This window comes from Tachypleus tridentatus, chromosome 2 (genome assembly GCF_004210375.1).
Source record: "Tachypleus tridentatus isolate NWPU-2018 chromosome 2, ASM421037v1, whole genome shotgun sequence".
NCBI classification, from domain to species: domain Eukaryota; kingdom Metazoa; phylum Arthropoda; class Merostomata; order Xiphosura; family Limulidae; genus Tachypleus; species Tachypleus tridentatus.
The window spans coordinates 18,934,842-18,956,565 of NC_134826.1; the positions used below are offsets into that span (position 1 = coordinate 18,934,842).

The 21,724-nt window shown below is 33.4% G+C and overlaps 1 protein-coding gene and 1 long non-coding RNA gene across 2 annotated transcripts in view; one reads left to right on the forward strand and one right to left on the reverse strand.

Moving 5' to 3' along the window:
• LOC143239032 (uncharacterized) overlaps nucleotides 1-21,724 on the reverse strand; it is a 171,915-nt gene that overhangs the window by 16,891 nt on the left and 133,300 nt on the right. Inside the window, exon 2 of the mRNA XM_076479786.1 lies at nucleotides 11,094-11,531. Within this exon, the coding sequence (XP_076335901.1) occupies nucleotides 11,094-11,318 (225 nt within the window). The 5' untranslated portion in view covers nucleotides 11,319-11,531. The remainder of the gene's footprint in view (nucleotides 1-11,093; nucleotides 11,532-21,724) is intronic.
• Nucleotides 1-21,724, forward strand: part of LOC143239033 (uncharacterized) — a 50,103-nt gene that overhangs the window by 10,797 nt on the left and 17,582 nt on the right. The gene's annotated exons all lie outside the window — the stretch shown is intronic.

Here is a 21,724-nt window from a genome sequence, read left to right on the forward strand (position 1 = left end):
ATCAGTGCGTTTTTGTTGGATTACTGCTGTATTATCAGTGAGTTTTTGTTGGATTACTGCTGTATTATTAGTGAGTTTTTGTTGGATTACTGCTGTATTATCAGTGCGTTTTTGTTGGATTAGTGCTGTATTATTAGTGAGTGTTTGTTGGATTAGTGCTGTATTATCAGTGAGTTTTTGTTGGATTACTGCTGTATTATCAGTGAGTTTTTGTTGGATTACTGCTGCAGTATTAGTAGGTTTTTGTTGAATTAGTGCTGCATTATTAGTAAGTTTTTGCTGGATTACAGTAGTATTATCAGTGAGTTTTTGCTGGATTAGTGCTGTATTATTAGTAAGTTTTTGTTGGTTTACTGCTGCAGTATTAGTAGGTTTTTGCTGGATTAGTGCTGTATTATAAGTAGATGTGTGTGTGTTTTCTTATAGCAAAGCCACATGGGGCTATCTGCTGAGCCCACTGAGGGGAATCGAACCTCTGATGTTAGCGTCGTAAATCTGTAGACTTACCGCTGCACTAGTGGGGTGGGGTATGAGTAGGGTTTTGGGATAAGCGATAAGCACTTTTAGGCAAGAACAGAAATCCAGTGAAGATTCTGTATATCAAATGCATATGTCAGGAGCATGCCAGTCGTAGCAGGATTTCCTATTAAGAAAGGTTTTTTCAGATATGATTTTTTTTTTCAAATACATTAGATAACAAAGTATAAGATTAAATCTTACTCTTTTTAAACGCTGAAATTCTATGTTAAAATATACAAAGTAACATTGTGTTAATAATCATAGCCTTAAAAACCTGAGTTGTTAAAGGTTCTTCCTTCCCACAGTGGCTCTGTCGTAAGCTTGCAGGCTAACAACACTAAAATTCGAGTTTCGATACTCGTCGTGAGGAGAGTATAACATAAAATAAACAAACAAACGTCAATTGCTTAAACATACCTGATAATCATTACAATTGATTCATTTAATTTAACATAACAACTGTTGTTCGTCAAAGTTAATAACAAAAAAAGCCTCTAGACCACTACAATGTCGTATCCAAGGCGGCCTGAAGAACCTTTGTTTTAAGTGAATGGCTTCGTTAGCACTGAATATTTCGCACTTGTGTGGTTGACGTACTGTAATATTTCACACTTGTGTGGTTGACGTACTGTAATATATTCTTTGCTTTCAGACGTTATGTACTTAGAAGTTAGTCTTAGCAGTATTCCTCGGTAAATTTAGAACGTTTATTCTCTTCCAATATTTTCTGTATTAATTTGAAACGGATTAAAATATAAAAATATATTAATTCGGAAAACATTTTCGGACAGCTTATATTTAAACGGACCTGTACAATACGTCAATACGATTACGTAAACAATGCACATTGTTTTTACGCCATGTGACTCATTATTTGTGCTTTCTTTGGTTTAGTTGTTGTAGCATGTTTCTCACATAACGATGTCATAGGTTTTGATGCATGTATTTTTTTGTTTAGGGCAAAACTACACAATGAGCTATCTGTTGCCGTTCTCATCACAGGTATCGAAACCTGATTTTTAGTGTTATAAACCCCCAGACTTACTGCTGAGTCGCTGCGGGGGGCGACATTTCACTATACGTAAATTTATTATTTAATTTCGCACAAAGTTACTCGAGGTCCTATCTGTGCCAACCGTCGCTAATTTTTAATCGACAGACTAGAGAGAATGAATCTGATCAACAGCACCCATCGCCAACTCCTGGGCTACCTTAATAGAATAGTGCAACCATGTCCACCCTCCACCCCTTCAGAGATAAGAGCAATTTGTCTTTCTTTTTTGGCGAATAAAATGAAGCGAAAGTTTTATTTATTTGTTTTGCACTTTTCCTTCCGGATATTGAAAACATTGCACGTGACGTTACCAGCATAACTGACAAATAGCAGTATCCAGGTGTTAAAGTTTGTTACCAAACGCTGCACCTGAATGTCTTAATTCGCAATTACGAAAGATGACGTGACGTTTTAACAGTCTTCATGTAGCCGAGATACTTTTGTACGAATAACAAGATATCAGAAACTGATCAAGAGAAGTGAGATAAACTGTTGTCTATCATTTTGTCAGCAAAGGGAGAACAAGAACAAAAGATTTTCTGTTACGTCTAAAATCGTTCAAATTTATGCTAGGTCTTTTCATATTAACATACGAGTGTTAGGAGAGTTGCTTAGTGTAAAAATCTATGAACTACACCAGTGGTTTGTCAAGCGTTTCAGACTCACGTATCACTTTGTGTTTAATTTACTTTTTCACAATTACAAACAATTAAAAAATGAAAAACAGACAAACCTACTAACAAAAATTCATGTTTTAAACACGTACTCGTTAATGTGAAGGATGCGATTATTTTTGGTTTTTTTTCTGGCACGAATGAAGAATATGTGGTACTATTTTTGTCAATTTTAAAAGAAGAAAATATGCAGGTAGAGGGCGTGTCTGTAAGTTAAGAGAGTAGATAGTGTGTATATGTACGTGAAAAGCTTATATAGGGGTTATAACAAATTTTATGATTTGTTATTATATTTATTGTGTCGTGTTTATTTGTCTTTGAATTTCGCGCAAAGCTACACGAGAGCTGTCTGCGCTAGCCGTCCCTAATTTAGCAGTGTAAGACCACCCACTGCCAACTCTTGGGCTACTCTTTTACCAACAAATAGTGGGACTGACCATAACTTTATAACGTCCCCAAGACTAAAAGGCCAAGCAAGTTTGTTGTGACGGAGGTTTGAACCCGCGACCCTCAGATTACGAGTCGGACGCCTTAACTACCTGATCATGCTGGGCCTATTGTGTCGAGTATCAGTGACATTAGCTCCACCTACCACCAGTGTGAGTGTAGGTAATTCTATTCAGTGTTAGAAACGTTAGGCCTAACTTCTATACATTAGTTTTGATTTTATTGTGCAATAATTATCATACCTTGTAAGTTACGGGGCACTCCTTGTATATCCAATATTTTTTGCACCAAACATCCAGTTTTACGAATATTGACTTGTAAACACACATAACCACAGAATTTAATAGTAAAACAAGATGGCTGGCACCGAGTCGAGTTAACAAACAATATTTTCTAAACTTAATTTAATCAAAAGTTGTTGAATTATTTATCTCTCATGCAATAATAATATCCTATGTAGTTTCTTCACTATTTATATTTAATACAACAAAATAATTGTTTGATTTTAAGGTTTACTTTATAATAATATGCAACATAATGTCACACATTTAGATGCAACGTAATATCTTCATAATAGTCAAGTACAGACTATTCAACACCGGTCGAAATATTAAGTAATTTTATGCTGTTTGTCTATTACAACACTGGCGTAAAGATTTGGTATTAGCTAATGAGATGAAGTGTAATATATATATGGTATTAACTACTGGGAAGAAGTGTAATATGTGTGGTGCTAACATGTTTTGTGCGTGCTCCTGATATTTTATTAGGACAACACTGATAGAGTTACCAGGGGTCTAATGCTTGTGGGTCTATGTTTACAGGGTATCTATATACAATACATACAGTATAGTATTAGCTTAACATAGTTAAAAAAGTCTAAGAAATGGTTTTGGTTGAAAATTAATATCGGTAAATCCCCAGTGTTAATGTCATTAGTTAAATGGTTAAGAATTTCCAGTGTTAATGTTATTAGTTAAATGGTTAAAATCCCCAATGTTAATGTTATTAGTTAAATAGTTAAGAATCCCCAGTGTTAATGTTATTAGTTAAATAGTTAAGAATCCCCAGAGTTGATGTTATTAGTTAAATGGTTAAGAATCCCCAGTGTTGATGTTATTAGTTAAATAGTTAAGAATCCCCAGTGTTAATGTTATTAGTTAAATAGTTAAGAATCCCCAGTGTTAATGTTATTAGTTAAATAGTAAAGAATCCCCAGTGTTAATGTTATTAGTTAAACAGTTAAGAATCCCCAGTGTTGATGTTATTAGTTAAATAGTTAAGAATCCCCAGTGTTAATGTTATTAGTTAAACAGTTAAGAATCCCCAGTGTTAATGTTATTAGTTAAATAGTTAACAATCCCCAGTGTTAACGTTATTAGTTAAACAGTTAATAATCCCCATTGTCAATGCTATTAGTTAAATGGTTAAGAATCCCCAGAGTTAATGTTATTAGTTAAATGGTTAAGAATCCCCAGTGTTGATGTTATTAGTTAAATGGTTAAGAATCCCCAGTGTTGATGTTATTAGTTAAATAGTTAAGAATCCCCAGTGTTAACGTTATTAGTTAAACAGTTAAGAATCCCCAGTGTTAATGTTATTAGTTAAATAGTTAAGAATCCCCAGTGTTAATGTTATTAGTTAAATGGTTAAGAATCCCCAGTGTTAATGTTATTAGTTACATAGTTAAGAATTCCCAGTGTTAATGTTATTAGTTACATAGTTAAGAATCCCCAGTGTTAATGTTATTAGTTACATAGTTAAGAATTCCCAGTGTTAATGTTATCAGTTACATAGTTAAGAATCCCCAGTGTTAATGTTATTAGTCAAATTGTTAAGATATTTTTTTTCAAATATATATATATATATATGTATATAAAGGATGTATTAATTGAAACATTTCCGTCTTCGTGATCATAGATTATTTCTGTATAAAGAAATTGTTATCAAAACTGACCACTTTGCTTCAAATATTCCAGTAGTTTCGTCTATCGTTGTTTCATATTATTACGTTTGTTGTTCCTTGTTTCGAAACGTCAACCTTTATATCTCGCTCGCAAAAATACCGCCATTTTGTACTTACAATGATAGTTCTACCTTTAACCTCTGCTATCAGATAATGAGAGCTTTATATATTTTAGCCAGAGTCCACAACAAAGTTACCATCTCCTTGTTATCATACGTATGAGTTTCTTATGTAGGATGTGAACGCGTTTTATGGGGATATTAAATATGACAACTCTTACATAAATAAATGGGTGAAACTCAAACGGATTTTTACTTATTTCTATCGCAGTTGCCCGAACTTCAAATACCAAAATCACACTGTTCCGAGAATATTTTCATTTTATACCAAAATCACACTGTTCCGAGAATATTTTCATTTTATACCAAAATCACACTGTTCCGAGAATATTTTCATTTTATACAAAAATCACACTGTTCCGAGAATATTTTCATTTTATATCAAAATCACACTGTCCCGAGAATATTTTCATTTTATACCAAAATCACACTGTTCCGAGAATATTTTTATTTTATACCAAAATCACACTGTCCGAGAATATTTTATTTTATACCAAAATCACACTGTTCCGAGAATATTTTTATTTTATACCAAAATCACACTGTCCCGAGAATATTTTTATTTTATACCAAAATCACACTGTTCCGAGAATATTTTTATTTTATACCAAAATCACACTGTCCCGAGAATATTTTTATTTTATACCAAAATCACACTGTCCCGAGAATATTTTCATTTTATACCAAAATCACACTGTTCCGAGAATATTTTTATTTTATACCAAAATCACACTGTCCGAGAATATTTTCATTTTATACCAAAATCACACTGTTCGAGAATATTTTTATTTTATACCAAAATCACACTGTTCCGAGAATATTTTTATTTTATACCAAAATCACACTGTCCCGAGAATATTTTCATTTTATACCAAAATCACACTGTTCCGAGAATATTTTTATTTTATACCAAAATCACACTGTCCCGAGAATATTTTTATTTTATACCAAAATCACACTGTTCCGAGAATATTTTTATTTTATACCAAAATCACACTGTCCCGAGAATATTTTTATTTTATACCAAAATCACACTGTCCCGAGAATATTTTCATTTTATACCAAAATCACACTGTTCCGAGAATATTTTTATTTTATACCAAAATCACACTGTCCCGAGAATATTTTCATTTTATACCAAAATCACACTGTTCCGAGAATATTTTTATTTTATACCAAAATCACACTGTTCCGAGAATATTTTTATTTTATACCAAAATCACACTGTCCCGAGAATATTTTTATTTTATACCAAAATCACACTGTTCCGAGAATATTTTTATTTTATATCAAAATCACACTGTTCCGAGAATATTTTCATTTTATACCAAAATCACACTGTTCCGAGAATATTTTTATTTTATACCAAAATCACACTGTCCCGAGAATATTTTTATTTTATACCAAAATCACACTGTTCCGAGAATATTTTTATTTTATACCAAAATCACACTGTTCCGAGAATATTTTTATTTTATACCAAAATCACACTGTTCCGAGAATATTTTTATTTTATACCAAAATCACACTGTCCCGAGAATATTTTTATTTTATACCAAAATCACACTGTCCCGAGAATATTTTCATTTTATACCAAAATCACACTGTTCCGAGAATATTTTTATTTTATACCAAAATCACACTGTTCCGAGAATATTTTTATTTTATACCAAAATCACACTGTTCCGAGAATATTTTTATTAAAAAAAACAAACTTCTTTACATTTACTGCACATTGTGTAGAAGGGTTACAACCTCAGTTATGGATAAAAAAAAATGGAGTCACAATTATTATTATTGTTTTTATTAAAAATCGGCTTTATGTTCATTTAATTTATATTTAATGTGCATTGTCTAGGCAGGCTGAGCCCAAATAATGAACCTATACTGTTAACTGTAATTACAAACTGGAACATGCGGTTATTTAGACGTTTAATCTAGGCTTAAAATGAGACTGTTAAATGTAATGTTTTTTTCAACTAATTATAAAATAATAAATTGTTAACAGTAATTACAAACTCATATCTGTGCTTATTTGGACGTTTCCGCTAGGCCTGAAACGAGACTCTTCACAAAATTATAATTTTTTTACAAATATAAACCCCAGTTGAACAAACCCAGTTTATAGGTTTTACTTTTTGTTACGCGTAATAAAACTTCTGATAAAGGTTTTACAGATACTTTGTTTTTAAACTTCCATAAAATTAGTGTCACTTTTCAAATCATCAGAGTAAACTAGAATAACAAAAACTTTTGAACTCACTATTATTTCTTAACGCTATGCAGTCTTTCACATTGAAAATTAATGCAGTTTATTGTGGAGCGGTTTACTTTCTATATTAAATTTTATCATGTTTGTCATTCTGAACGAAATGCCTCATATTCTCAAATATACTGAACGGAATGCCCTATTTCCCCAAAAGCTGAATTCTAGAACAAATCATCCATCATCCACATGCTTGTTTGTGCTAAATATTATCGGTTTATGTACGTTCTGTCAAGGATTTCAGAATATTTCATTATGACTAGATCCACCAACCAATGAATCTATAGACACCTAACTATGTATATCGCACTTCCAACATTTAATGGTCCGCACCACACAGTTTGGTACCTCTATGTTAGTATAACGTTTGTAAATGTTTGAATCTAATTATCAAAATTCTGTTTAAGATTAATATGCAACAATGGTAAAATAAACACAACATTTCAGGTCCATTGATTATTTATGCTTTCCTTGTCTTGAACTGTTCATATGACATTAAACAGTTGAAACAATGACATCGTATTAAAAACACATTTTAATAGATATGATATCGTTTCTCTATTTCTCTGACATACTCTATCTAAGATGGCGGACAAAAGAGCTTCACCACGGCACGTGATCAAACATGGCGGCGTAAACTTTCTGGTCGAAAAACAAAGTATTCGCCGACTTTAACGAATTTAAGGGCATACTTACAAATTCAGGAAAATTCTTCACAAGTTAACTTAAATTTTAGCATGAAAATTCAGAACAAAAATGATATTAATGTTCCTCAAATGACAGTATTTGTATATGAACTTTGATGCAACAATGGTTGCATATTTACAATGCAGTTGATAGCAAAATATAAATATTAGAATATTAATGTAATACAACTAGTGTAATAAAACAATATCTTACTTCGTAATTTACTGGCTAAATTAAACATTTTACTTTTCAAATTAGTGGTAGGTAATGCTTTTGTTTCTGTTAATTAGAACAACAATACATAATGGGGTATATGAGTTATACTCAACATAGGTATTGAAACCCACATTTCGGTGCGATAAACCCTCTTCCTTATTGCTGACCCAGCAGGGGAGGTGGAAGAGGAAGTAGGAAAAGAAGTACATCACTAGTTTTTCTCCCCAGAAAAAATTATAAACCAGTTACGTTAAATTATTTGAGAAAGACCAAACGTTTAACAAAACTGACATTATCAAACACTTAGAAAGACTAATAAAATCAGTAGCATCAAACATCTACACTATATGTATATAACAACAGCTAAATTCTAATAAAATCAGTAGCATTAAACATCTACACTATACATATATAACAACAGCTAAATTATAATAAAATCAGTAACATCAAACATCTACACTATACATATATAACAACAGCTAAATTATAATAAAATCAATAACATCAAATATCTACACTATACATATATGACAACAGCTAAATTATAATAAAATCAGTAACATCAAACATCTACACTATACATATATAACAACAGCTAAATTCTAATAAAATCAGTAACATCAAACATCTACACTATACATATATAACAACAGCTCAATTATAATAAAATCAGTAGCATTAAACATCTACACTATACATATATAACAACAGCTAAATTCTAATAAAATCAGTAGCATCAAACATCTACACTATATATATATAACAACAGCTAAATTCTAATAAAATCAGTAACATTAAACATCTACACTATACATATATAACAACAGCTAAATTCTAATAAAATCAGTAGCATTAAACATCTACACTATACATATATAACAACAGCTAAATTCTAATAAAATCAGTAGGATTAAACATCTACACTATACATATATAACAACAGCTAAATTCTAATAAAATCAGTAACATCAAACATCTACACTATACATATATAACAACAGCTAAATTCTAATAAAATCAGTAGCATCAAACATCTACACTATATATATATAACAACAGCTAAATTCTAATAAAATCAGTAAGATTAAACATCTACACTATACATATATAACAACAGCTAAATTCTAATAAAATCAGTAGCATTAAACATCTACACTATACATATATAACAACAGCTAAATTCTAATAAAATCAGTAGCATTAAACATCTACACTATACATATATAACAACAGCTAAATTCTAATAAAATCAGTAGCATCAAACATCTACACTATATGTATATAACAACAGCTAAATTCTAATAAAATCAGTAACATCAAACATCTACACTATACATATATAACAACAGCTAAATTCTAATAAAATCAGTAACATCAAACATCTACACTATACATATATAACAACAGCTAAATTCTAATAAAATCAGTAACATCAAACATCTACACTATACATATATAACAACAGCTAAATTCTAATAAAATCAGTAGCATCAAACATCTACACTATATATATATAACAACAGCTAAATTCTAATAAAATCAGTAGCATCAAACATCTACACTATACATATATAACAACAGCTAAATTCTAATAAAATTAGTAACATTAAACATCTACACTATACATATATAACAACAGCTAAATTCTAATAAAATCACTATCATCAAACATCTACACTATACATATATAACAACAGCTAGATTATAATAAAATCAGTAGCATCAAACATCTACACTATACATATATAACAACAGCTAGATTCTAATAAAATCAGTAGCATCAAACATCTACACTATACATATATGACAACAGCTAAATTCTAATAAAATCAGTAACATCAAACATCTACTCTATACATATATAACAACAGCTAGATTCTAATAAAATCAGTAACATCAAACATCTATACTATATGCATATATAACAACAGCTAAATTTTAATAGAGCCAGTAGCATCAAACATATAGTGTAGATGTCTTACGAGTGATATAGTTTTTGGATACTGTTATTGGTTTGGAGAGACGTACAAACTTCAGGTACCTACAGTAAATTTGTGGAGATCGGATACCAATCGTTGCCACGTTTAATATCCTGTACGATAACCTAAACCAAAGTATTAATTATTATTATTACATTTATATAACTTTTTATACCATGTATATTTACGAAACTTTAAAGGATAATGGTGTTTGGTGGGCCGTACAAATACCGTGTTTCAGAAAACCGGTTTGGCAGGAAGATAAGTGAGCGTTTTTCATATTTATAACGATCACACGACCATGAGGCAACTTCTGTCATTGCACTAGTTACTGTACCTGAATTCCAAGCTCTACCTTCTCATGTTTCAGAAGTTAGTGAAGTAAACGAAAACAATACAACAACAACAACAACAACGAGCGACATTTTAAGGGAGTTTTCCACAACGAACACCGCTCATTTCACAGGACGAATTGAATTCAAGCATCATTTACAATACCGTCAGGCTTTGCGAGCAGTCGTGAGATTTGTAGTCATCATTTCTCTGTTAACCACCCCCTCACTTTACCGACCTATCACACCACCATCTCAAATGCTAATTCCGAAGAACACAGAGGGACAAGGACTGCCCCGAGGAACCTTCTAACCCATATTTGAGGTGGATAGTGGGCGTGAAAGAGATGAGAGACATGCTACAAACTTCAACAAGTTCCTGAAGCTTTTAGATTTGATTTTATATTTTTTGGCATTTCTATTGTTTCGGTTTTCCTTAGTGGTTTGAAAAGCGTCTTTGAATGTTATACTCAGAACACGTGTCTGGTCTTTGCATACCTGGTTTGTTTACAACTAACTTTACTTTTCACATATACTACAGTTAAATGGGATGGAATTCTATGGGCAGGTTAATCACCACATGTATTTTAGGAACTGTTTAATATGAATTCTATTAATGCCACATTTTCTGGAATCCATACTCCAAAAATCCTAATAAAATTAATTTATCTTGGTCTCGCATGCACGTTAACTCTCAAAAACAACTTTTACTTTATCCATATGTGATTGTTATTATAAGCATGGTGCTTGATTGTAGCCCTTAGTGTATATTAACAGTCGATCTGTTTCAAAATAAACTTTCCCAAGGTTGTGCAATTACCTTTCCAAGCTTACCTGAACGAGTTTGACGAGTTCAAGCTGTCTTTTCCACCGTAGCCTGCACACGTTCTCTGCATTCTTGACGGTAAAAGTCAGAGCGGCGCCGCCACTGTTGTGTTGTTGCCGTGACAACAGTGATGAATGGATCGAGTCCAGGCCACGATTACCGCCCAAGCTCCTGTCGAATTTCCCTGGCTTGGCCAACATCTGCCCTACATGCCTTCTAGGCCTCTTTGGCATCTGACACAACTGTCTTCATGTTTGAGAGGAGGGGTATATTTTTCTTCTGTGGACAACACGGGTTCGTGCTCGACTTATGACGTTCACTTTCTGTTTCTCTTCTTGTTTCATTTCTTTTTATTATTCTTACATTTTTAAACGTTTTGTCTCTTAAGAAGCCCACAATCGAATAATCATGTCACGGGGTGCTCGTGATGAAAAAAAATAAAACAGCTGCAAATGATTAAAAAAATGTAAAACAACATTTAGAGCACATATCAATTATTATCGTAACCCAAATTTAATAATACAATTAAAATCCTCTTCTGTACAGAGCAGAATATTACGATATATGTATATAATACAGAGTCTTAACATTAAATGTTAGAATTACACTGCTTTTATTTAAATGTATATTATTATTGAATCCAAAGCATTTGCTATACATATAAAAAAGTGTTTGAAGTTACGTTCGCCTATTAATGTATAGTTTATTTAAAAGCAAAGCCACATTGGGCCGTCTTTCGTGTATACTGTGGGTGAATCGAACCCAGAGTTTTAGCTATAAAAGTCCGTAGACTTACTGCTGCCTTACCGAGGACGTGTGAACACACAATCAACACTACTGTTTGTGGGTTTTATTTACGTTCAAGCTACGTATGATTACGAACGAAACTGATTTCCGTCATTTAACGTACTGTTATTATACGTAAAGTTGTATTCTCAGTGTGTAAGAAAAACGATTGTCTTCGTATTCAAAATTTTCTATGGAAATTATATGTTGTCGTTTGTACGCTTTGAGGATATTTATATTCTACAATGAAAGCTTACGTTGTTTCTAGTTTTGATTTGTAAATATAGGATGTCTGATGAACCGGTTTTCTGTGATGTAGGTAAATAAGTAAGAAAGTCAATGACCGAGAGTCTAATATATGCAGTTGCTGAAAGAAGTTATTTGTTTGTTCTAGCATACAGGAAAAAACCAACGAGCTAGAACAGTCTCGAGTCAGTGGTTCGGTTCTTTAAATTTTGTGTTCACTAGCGCGTGCTCTCAGCTCATCCAGATAGGCGGTCTCTCAGCTCCAGGAATCGATGGTAGCTAAAATGACTAGCTTTTCCCCCAAATGTAAGTTTGTACCGACTGATGCGTATCGAAGGCGGTGCCTCCGCGAGCTAAACTCGGACGCGTACGGGGACAAAAAAATCATCAAATTCCCTAAGCTCAAACAGAAGGCAAAGAGCTGTGGAAAAGGAAATCAACGAGTTGAAACGAGCAAACCGGGTACTGAAAGACAAGAAACAACCAGCTCAGTGAAACTTCTCCGGTATAGAACTCGATTTGATATCTAAAGCTCGTGGTACGGTTCTCCTTTCTTCCTCGCTATTCTGATCAATGACTGCGTCAGCCTGATGTGTTGTTGAAGATTTCTAAAGCACTTATCGATCACGCCGAGAACAAGGAAATCGAATTTCAGCGAGCTTGCCGTGAAGTGACAGCCCGTTTGTCATTCCTTCTACAGAGGTCCACCGTAGTAAGAGGCAGGAAAAACACTCAGGCCACGTAAGAACGAAACAAAATAATGCGCTCTTCTCTTGGGGTGGGGAGTGACCTTGCGTCGATTTCTTCGATTTGGAAGAACGGGAGATCTTTCATCAGCTGGACCAGTGCAAGAATAAATCCAATAATATGTGTTAGCAGATTGAAACTGGCAACGGTGTATTTCATTGTTGTCCACAAGAGGCGGAAGAAACACTCACATCCAAAGAGACCTCATAACTGTAATTACTTCAAACCCCAGCACTCTGTTTGATAGATCAAAGAGCGTAAAACTATAAAATGTGATGAGGGACAAACATAAGTACGTTCTGATAGATCAAAGAGCGTAAAACTATAAAATGTGATGAGGGACAAACATAAGTACGTTCTGAAACAACATGTCCTCGTATGCAATGATATATAACTTAAAACTCTTCGCACACACGCACGCACACATATATACACGTCGAACAAAAACACACACATAATGTGTACAGACACACACAAAAAAAGATAACAAAAATATATATAAAACAAAACACACACACAGAAGATGTATGACAAAGCTTAAGAAAATAAACAGTAGGCCTGATGGTAAAATCTGGAAAAATGTTGTGCCTGATGCTAAAATCTGGAAAAAATGTTCTATTAAATTAATGTTTTTCTCGGTTGTTTTTTCTTTCAGAGATTTTGATTATATTCAACAAAAACGTATATCTTCCATTTCTACGGATGATAATATATAATTTATATTAAAAAAAGCACTCCTTTTCTGTTTAAATTAGGCTTACAACGTCAATGCACAAAATGTAGTTGCACATGGTTACATTTCAGTTTTCATGAGAAACAACTGCATATCATTACTCACACAATTCTGTTTCTCGTTTTTTTTTGTATCTGACAAAGTTTTAAAGAGCTTAACAAATTTTGGAGTAATAAAGAATGTAAAAGCTGTGGTACTGTTTATGTTTCGAAACTTTCTAAAGTATTCACGCGCCAAAAAGGTATCGAAAAATTCGAGCAGCCTAAATATATAGATAACGTTAAACGCAACTGGCGTTCCAGATATCCAGCTAGACTAAATTCAGCACGTATACACGTTTTATCAAACAGTAAGATTCAAATAATTTGTCTAGTATGTTGAAGGATTTCCGTAAAGGTACTGGTTGGCTAGCTCTTTGTAACCCCACCAATCAGAAAGCGATATGTTTTTGAGTGGAGGGAAACAAGAGGAAAGACCAACCAGTAACTTTCCCTCCATCTGCCACTTACGACAGCTGGATTTGCTTGCAATACAAGTCGTACGTTTATCCTAGATGATAAAACACACTACGCCTTTAATAACTGCAGATTTTGGACTTGCTGTGATGAAATGCCGAAATAAAAAATCACCTGAACGAAGCAAATATATCACATCGATATATTCAATATTCAGCAGAAAGCCATATTGAAAGCTTGTTTTACGCTGTAGAAGTACATTGATTTGGGTTCAAGCAATATGATTTTTTTCTCAGCACAACAACACTTTTTTTTGTGTGTTAATTAACGCTCGCCAGCGACCCTATTTTCACCATTGAATGGAACACGCATTTTGTTTACTTCAAAACTTGAAGTAAACCTTAAATGCATTTGCAAAAATGTTGCACTCAGTACAAAAGTTTTGTGTATAACTGGACTCGATGGCAAATAAATGGAATCGGTATCTTAATTAATTATAAAATACACGAAATTTGTAATATTTAAAATATTAATCAGTAAAAAAAGTAAAGTAATTTTTTTTAAGGACAACCAGTGTTTACTGTCGCAAAAATTAGGCTTAACGAGTGCACTTGTGATAAATTGCTATAAAATATTCTCCCCCTTTCTACTCCAGAGTTTTGCATTTAAAAAATATGAAAACACCCCTGAATAGTTTTCTACACCTATCTGGATCTTAGAAAACTGTTGAAGTTAATTTAAAATAAGTTTCGTTATTATAAATTGTTTTTTTTAAATAAACGTACGAAATGCTATACCCTCTTCCCCGTAGAAAAACACAAAAAATACAACAATTATCACAAGTCGATGAATATATTGGAAAATAATATTGAAGTGTTATGAAATTTGATTAAATTTATTTTTGTTATAATTAACAGGATGGTCCCGAGAAAAAGGGAAGTAGAGGACGCCAAACGTTATATTCTCTCATTGTTTCATTGCTTTTGCTGTATAACATGAGACAAATGGTAAGATCAGAGACCAGACTAAATGAAGATATTACTGAGCCATTCGTAATCTACCCTGTAAATCCGGGCTTTTGTAGAAGTGTCAGAAGCTCGTTTTTACAGGTACCTTGCGAATACGGCTGATCGCAGCATAGGTACCTACCAAACGTACTTAAAGTCGTCAGAAGAGGATTTTATGCAGCTTCTGAAAGTCAAAACTTACTCATAAAAAATCAACAACGATTTATGAGAAAGGTACTAATATAACTTAAAACTTACTCATGAAAAAATCAACAACGATTTATGAGAATGGCACTAATATAACCAAAATATAATATAACTCAAAACTTACTCATGAAAAAATCAACAACGACTTATGAGAATGGTACTAATATAACTTAAAACTTACTCATGAAAAAATCAACAACGACTTATGAGAATGGTACTAATATAACCAAAATATAATATAACTTAAAACTTACTCATGAAAAAATCAACAATGACTTATGAGAATGGTACAACTTAAAACTTACTCATGAAAAAATCAACAAAGACTTATGAGAATGGCACTAATATAACCAAAATATAATATAACTCAAAACTTACTGATGAAAAAATCAAAAATGACTTATGAGAATAGTATTAATATAACCAAAATATAATTCAAAACTTACACATGAAAAAATCAACAATGACTTATGAGAATGGCATTAATATAACTCAAAACTTACTCATGAAATATCAAAAACTTGTGAGAATGGTACTAATATAACCAACACATGTTTCATATGTACTTTGGTTCCTCAAGTACATTTAAGTAAGAACATTGAACATTTTCTGTTTATCTAACATACAAAATTCTTTTCCTTTGTTCAGTCATTCACAATTTGTTCAATTGTTGTTTAGTACAGTTGAGTTCAAGCCGTATACGATACGCACCACTTTGTTTTTTAAGTACAAACCTCAACCGGAATTGTTTAAAAAAGAAAAAAATTGAAAAAACTCATCAGATAGGTGTTTAATACCTGCCGATAATGAAAAATACTTAATTGTTTTTTGTTTCTCACAACAGAAGAATGTGTAATGTGTTCGTTTTCAATTTCAAAGGTTTGGTTGCTGTTTAGTAAAAAAAAGCAGTGAGCTTGGCTGGCTAGCTGTGTTCACAATACAGGTATCGAAACCTGATTTTTAACATCATAATTCTGCAAACATACAGCCAAGCCAAACAAAAATCAAGAAAAAACACGCTGGTGAATCTATGCAAACAGAGCGCGATTACTTTGAAAAGTATTAGTTTAATATATAATGCCTATTAATAATGGTTCTATATTATTAAAACCAATAAACACAGAATGCAAATAATAGTTATTCTATTGTGCATAGCAAGCAGTAATTAATTTTATGTATTTTAATAAGTTCGTAGGCTGACAATAGGTGACGCTACGTGACAGAGACGACATTGCATGTCAATGAGGAAGTAGATGTACGTGTTTATTTCTTATGACAATTAACAAAATAACTTTGCTTTCCCCACAGTTTTTCCTTCTAAAAATTACTAGTTAATTATTAAAGTTTTAATGTAAAACGCACTCGAGAAAAAATTGCTGTGTTCAATACGTTTACGTTAAAATTCACAGCAGATGAGATTTGATGCAGGTAAAATTATAATGTATCTTTATTTTTTATATAATTTTTTGTAGTAAAGCCAAAATCCGTAGACTCATTACAGTCCCAGCGTAGATGGGGGTGGGGTGGATACAAAATCATAAATAGTTGATGAAAAAATATATAACTTAGTGCAGTTGATCTCAGTTAGATGTTTTCGATTTACAGGTTTGTTGATTAATAAATACATTTTCGAAGCAGAGTTAATGTCACAGAACTCCTGCTATGCTGTGTGTTGATGATACTATGACTTGAAGAGACTGTTTACTACTAGAATATAAACAAAATAAATCATTGTATATGAAAGAGAAGAAAAATCGCTGGTTTTAAGACACCAGGGAAAAAAAATCAAGCGGTGAGAATAATGTTTGAAACCGAAAGCAAATGTAACGAACAATGAAAACAAACATGTCGATTTACTATACAAACAGTGGTTGAGTGACAATAAAAAACTAGGCAGAATAAGAGAAACCAGATTTAAAAGATAATATTATTTCTTTCACTGACAAAGTTTAGTGTCACAAAATTAATTAATTTAATTGTTGCTGTTTTTCATATCTTGTTTCGTATTTGTTCCTTTTTGTGCCAACCCCCCACAATTATTCTTTTTAACGTATAATTTTTCAGGTATAAGAATCGGTCATGTTTCAATGCTGCTTTCAGTGGCCGTTGCTCACTCAGCTATTGATTGATCATTCCCTTGGTTGCTATGATAAATGTTACTGCCATAGCAACGCAACGTGTACTCTTGGAAATCTGTTACTTGTAAATACATCATTTTTCGTCAAGTCACGAGCTCTCAATACGTAGGTAATCCGGTCAGCTATCAGGATTTCCTTTCTCATAATCTAGTTGACATCCTGATATTAGTAACGAACTTGAGAACTTAAATGTGTTGGCAATGATGGTACATTTTTTAAGGATTTAAAAGATACAAACAACAAATCGGCTTTGTACAAATTTAAGACAAATCGCGAACTTAATGGCATAACAGCGTATCGATTTATATTATTGTACAAGACAAGCGTATAGACGTGTATACACTTTTTGTTGCGTTTAACACGTATCACTGTCCAACACCCAGTGGTACAGCGGTACCTCTGCGCTAGAAACCGGATTTCAATACCTGTGGTGGGCAGAGCACGGATAACCCATTGGGTAACATTTTGCTTAGCTACAAAGAAACAGAATCTTTTAATGAAACTTGACTCATTGAAAAATAATAATATCATATATAAAGGAGATATGTGGTTATATATATCAACGTTATATAACTGCACATAAAAGGTATATAATCAAAAGCAAATTATACCTGAAATATTATGTTCATATTGATAAATAAATTTGTCGTGTTTTAATTATGCGAGAAAAACCTAATTATCATTAGAAGTAATTACTATTCACAGAGATCATGTGACTTCAGATGAAAAATGAACTTGTTTATGTACGACGCAACTTCCACAATTAAAAGAAACGTGCCCTCCATTAGTACAGCGGAATGTCTACGGATTTACAACGCTAAAATAAGGGGTTCGATTCCTATTAGAAAACGCATAAAAGAAACGTGATTTGAGAGAAACTCTAGGTTAGTTTGCGACGTAACTTACGGCTAGAAAAACGTGCTTTAGGGACAACATGGTCAACATCTGATGAACCTTAAAACTAAAAGTCTTAAAGTCCAAGAAGGGAATTCAAATATGTTAAATTTTTTTTTCGGTTTGTCAAAAGCTGAACAGCGGCTAAGTGTTCGTAATTTTGAATATATAAACCAGGCATGATCAAATGGTATTAGCGTGTTTGGTCTGTGAGTCTGTCCGAGAATATATGTGTGTTTTTTATAGCAAAGCCACATCGGGCTATCTGCTGAGTCCACCGAGGAGAATCGAACCTCTGATTTTAGCCTTCTAAATCCGTAGACTTACCGCTGTATCAGCGGAGGACGAATTCGAAGGTTCATGGTTCATAATAAAGATCGACTGCGCTTGTAGCTATGTGCAGATTCGGGGAAAAAAAAACAATGATAAACATAACGAATTCCAGTTTTAATGAGCAGAGAACAGTTTTAAACAATACTTTCTCCAAATATGGGATTTACCGATATTAATAAATCTAGACTATAAATAAATCACATTAAATATCTCTTTAGGAAAACAAATAAGTAAAATTTTTTGTTTGTTTGTAGTTAAGCACAATATATCTGCTCCCACAACACTATCACAACCAGATTTTTATAGTTATAAGTCCGAAGACTTACCACTGACTCACTGGGAAGCTATGAATGGCAATTCTTTGGTGAGAGTTATTATAAAAGTCCATTTAAACTTACAATTCTTTTATTTAGTATAACGTTTTAATAATAATAGAACCATTTATATTCTTGAATATTAACTACGTAAGCAAAATTCACTATTTTTTTATTTTTATAAGTTTATTATTGTAAGGGTCTGAAAACGTTCATATCTTATGAACTTATCAGTTTATTCAATTAGATTAAAGTTACTCAACATGCGAGTATATTCCACAAACATATACATATATATATACGATTTACATAAAACAATATCTTACACACCCACATAAAAATGTTTCGTACAATTTCAATAGAAGATATATATTTATTTTTTTAATATGCACTAATTTAAACACTCCGCTAGATGTCCGCATTTTTAAATTATGTTTTTCTCTTCCCGTTTTTTCCTTTTTCGTTCTTGACAGACCGTAATTTGTCTACCTCGGGCTGCTGGGCGAAGCCACCGCTGAAAAGCTCGGCTGTGACTTGCGTGACCAGAAGAGTTCGCGAGGAACGAAAGACCGGCGGGACCACCTTCTACTGCCAATCCTATGATAAATGGTTGTTCGTTCACGGGAAAGGGAGGGCCAGTCCGTGAGAAATACCAAGCACCGGCCCTTAGGCAATGGGTTCTCTCTTCGTCTTTACCCACAAGCCCCTTCGATTTTTGTTTGTGAAGCCTCAACAATAACAAGCAAAAATTCCAAAAAAAGAAAGGACCGCATTCTCATGTGTTTAACAAAAACAAAGTATGAATTATATGGTACGTGGCTCTGTTCACAGGAACTGAAAACTGACGCGAATATTGCGACCTGGTCTCTATTACCACACCTCTCCAACGTATTTCTTCCAGTATTTCTCATTAAAAAGAAAACTATCCGTGGTAAGAAACACGAGCCAGCAAGGCTGACACACACGTATTAAATACTGATATTTCAAATACAATTGAAGATTATTATTAGTTCTTAGCATACGTGCGATTCCCGAGGGATAAGATCTTTATGTAATCGTTGTCTCTCCAGCTGTGTGGTCGTTGAGAGAAAAAAAAAATCAGATCATAGTTCACGCCAATCAACGATAAAAACAAGAGTCGCCTTAGTTCACACGAGTCAGCAACTCAGATGTATAGTCGCTTTAGTTTACACAAGTTAAGAATGCAAACATTCGCCACCTTAGGTCTTGCGAGTCAACAATGCTGACGTATGTCGCTTCATTTCACACAACAATGACAACACAAGTCGCCCTAGTTCACACGAATCAACAATAAAGACACGTTCCACAAACACACCTTATGATTTTTGTTAGAAAAATAATTATCAAACACCAAACGTATATGTTTTGTTTTGAATTTCGCACAAAGCTACTCGAGGGCTATCTGTGCTAGCCGTCCCTAATTTAGCAGTGTAAGACCAGAGGGAAGGCAGCTAGTCATCACCACCCACCGCCAACTCTTGGGCTACTCTTTTACCAACGAATAGTGGGATTGACAGTCACGTTATAACGCCCACACGGCTGAAAGGACGAGCGTGTTTAATGTGACAGGGATTCGAACCCGCGACCCTCGGATTACAAGTCGAACGCCTTAACACGCTTGGCCACCATACGTATAAACTCATACGTTGTCATTGCATTAATTTAAAGCTTGTATAAATATAAATAACCTTATAATATATTATTTCAAAACTCAGAAATGTATCCATACTGATAACTCGTCGTTTAATTATTTAAAACATAGCGATACTTCCTAACATATCAATTTATGTTTATCTACATATTGTCATCCGTGGATAAGTGGATCGTGAAACAATAATTTGAAGAGGAAAGAAAGAAGAACAAACAGAAACTACTAATGCGTCCCAGAGACGCAACTCTACTCAAATGATACAACGTCTGACTAGAAAGTGGATTACAGAGTTGCTCTCTGAAGAAGTCGACCAAAACCCTGTGATTAGTGAAACAGGCGCTGTTAAACACCACCTAGTAGCTTTCCGCGAGTTTTTGTCCTTTACGAAATCGCGCCTTCATTCCAGATCGGTTCGTGAGTTATAGATATATTCTGTAATTCGTGCTATTTGGACCAGCGGTGCGCCATTGATAGCAGGTTTCAGATGAAGAACCATCTATAAATATAAGATATACCTCTCTCCCTAACTCTGGGAAACGTTAAATAACACAGCACCGTTCAGGGGGTCCTGAAGACGAGTAGAGCTGTTTCAATCCATCAAGAACTGACGACTTCTACTACTACACACAGTCGTGTCTCTCTTTTTCCAGTGATTTCCTGATAAGCGACTAAAAATACTGATAAACGTGTTTGTAGACTGACTGACAGTGGTAGAAAAACTTAAAAACTCCAAGCGTGACAACGAAATGCGGAGTAAACGGACCGCTGGCAAAGACGAATAACATAAGAGGAACGCCGACGTAATAAAAGTACAAAACTATTGGGAAATTATTCACAATACATTGCTGAAAGAAGTTACCACTTTGATTGGATCGAAGTGTAGGCTTGGTGAAATACACAAGCGGCCAATAAGACTCCTTCCCGTTGCACGAAAATACACGCTCTCGTTATTACACCATTATAAATAATTCACGAGTTTCGAACAAGGAAGCATTAGGACTTAGAATGATTTGGTTAAGTGACCAATTCGTTTTCTGAAACACACGAGCACATGCATGGGACTAGCATCCTGTGTGAAATAAAATAACAATATTGATGTTAATTAGC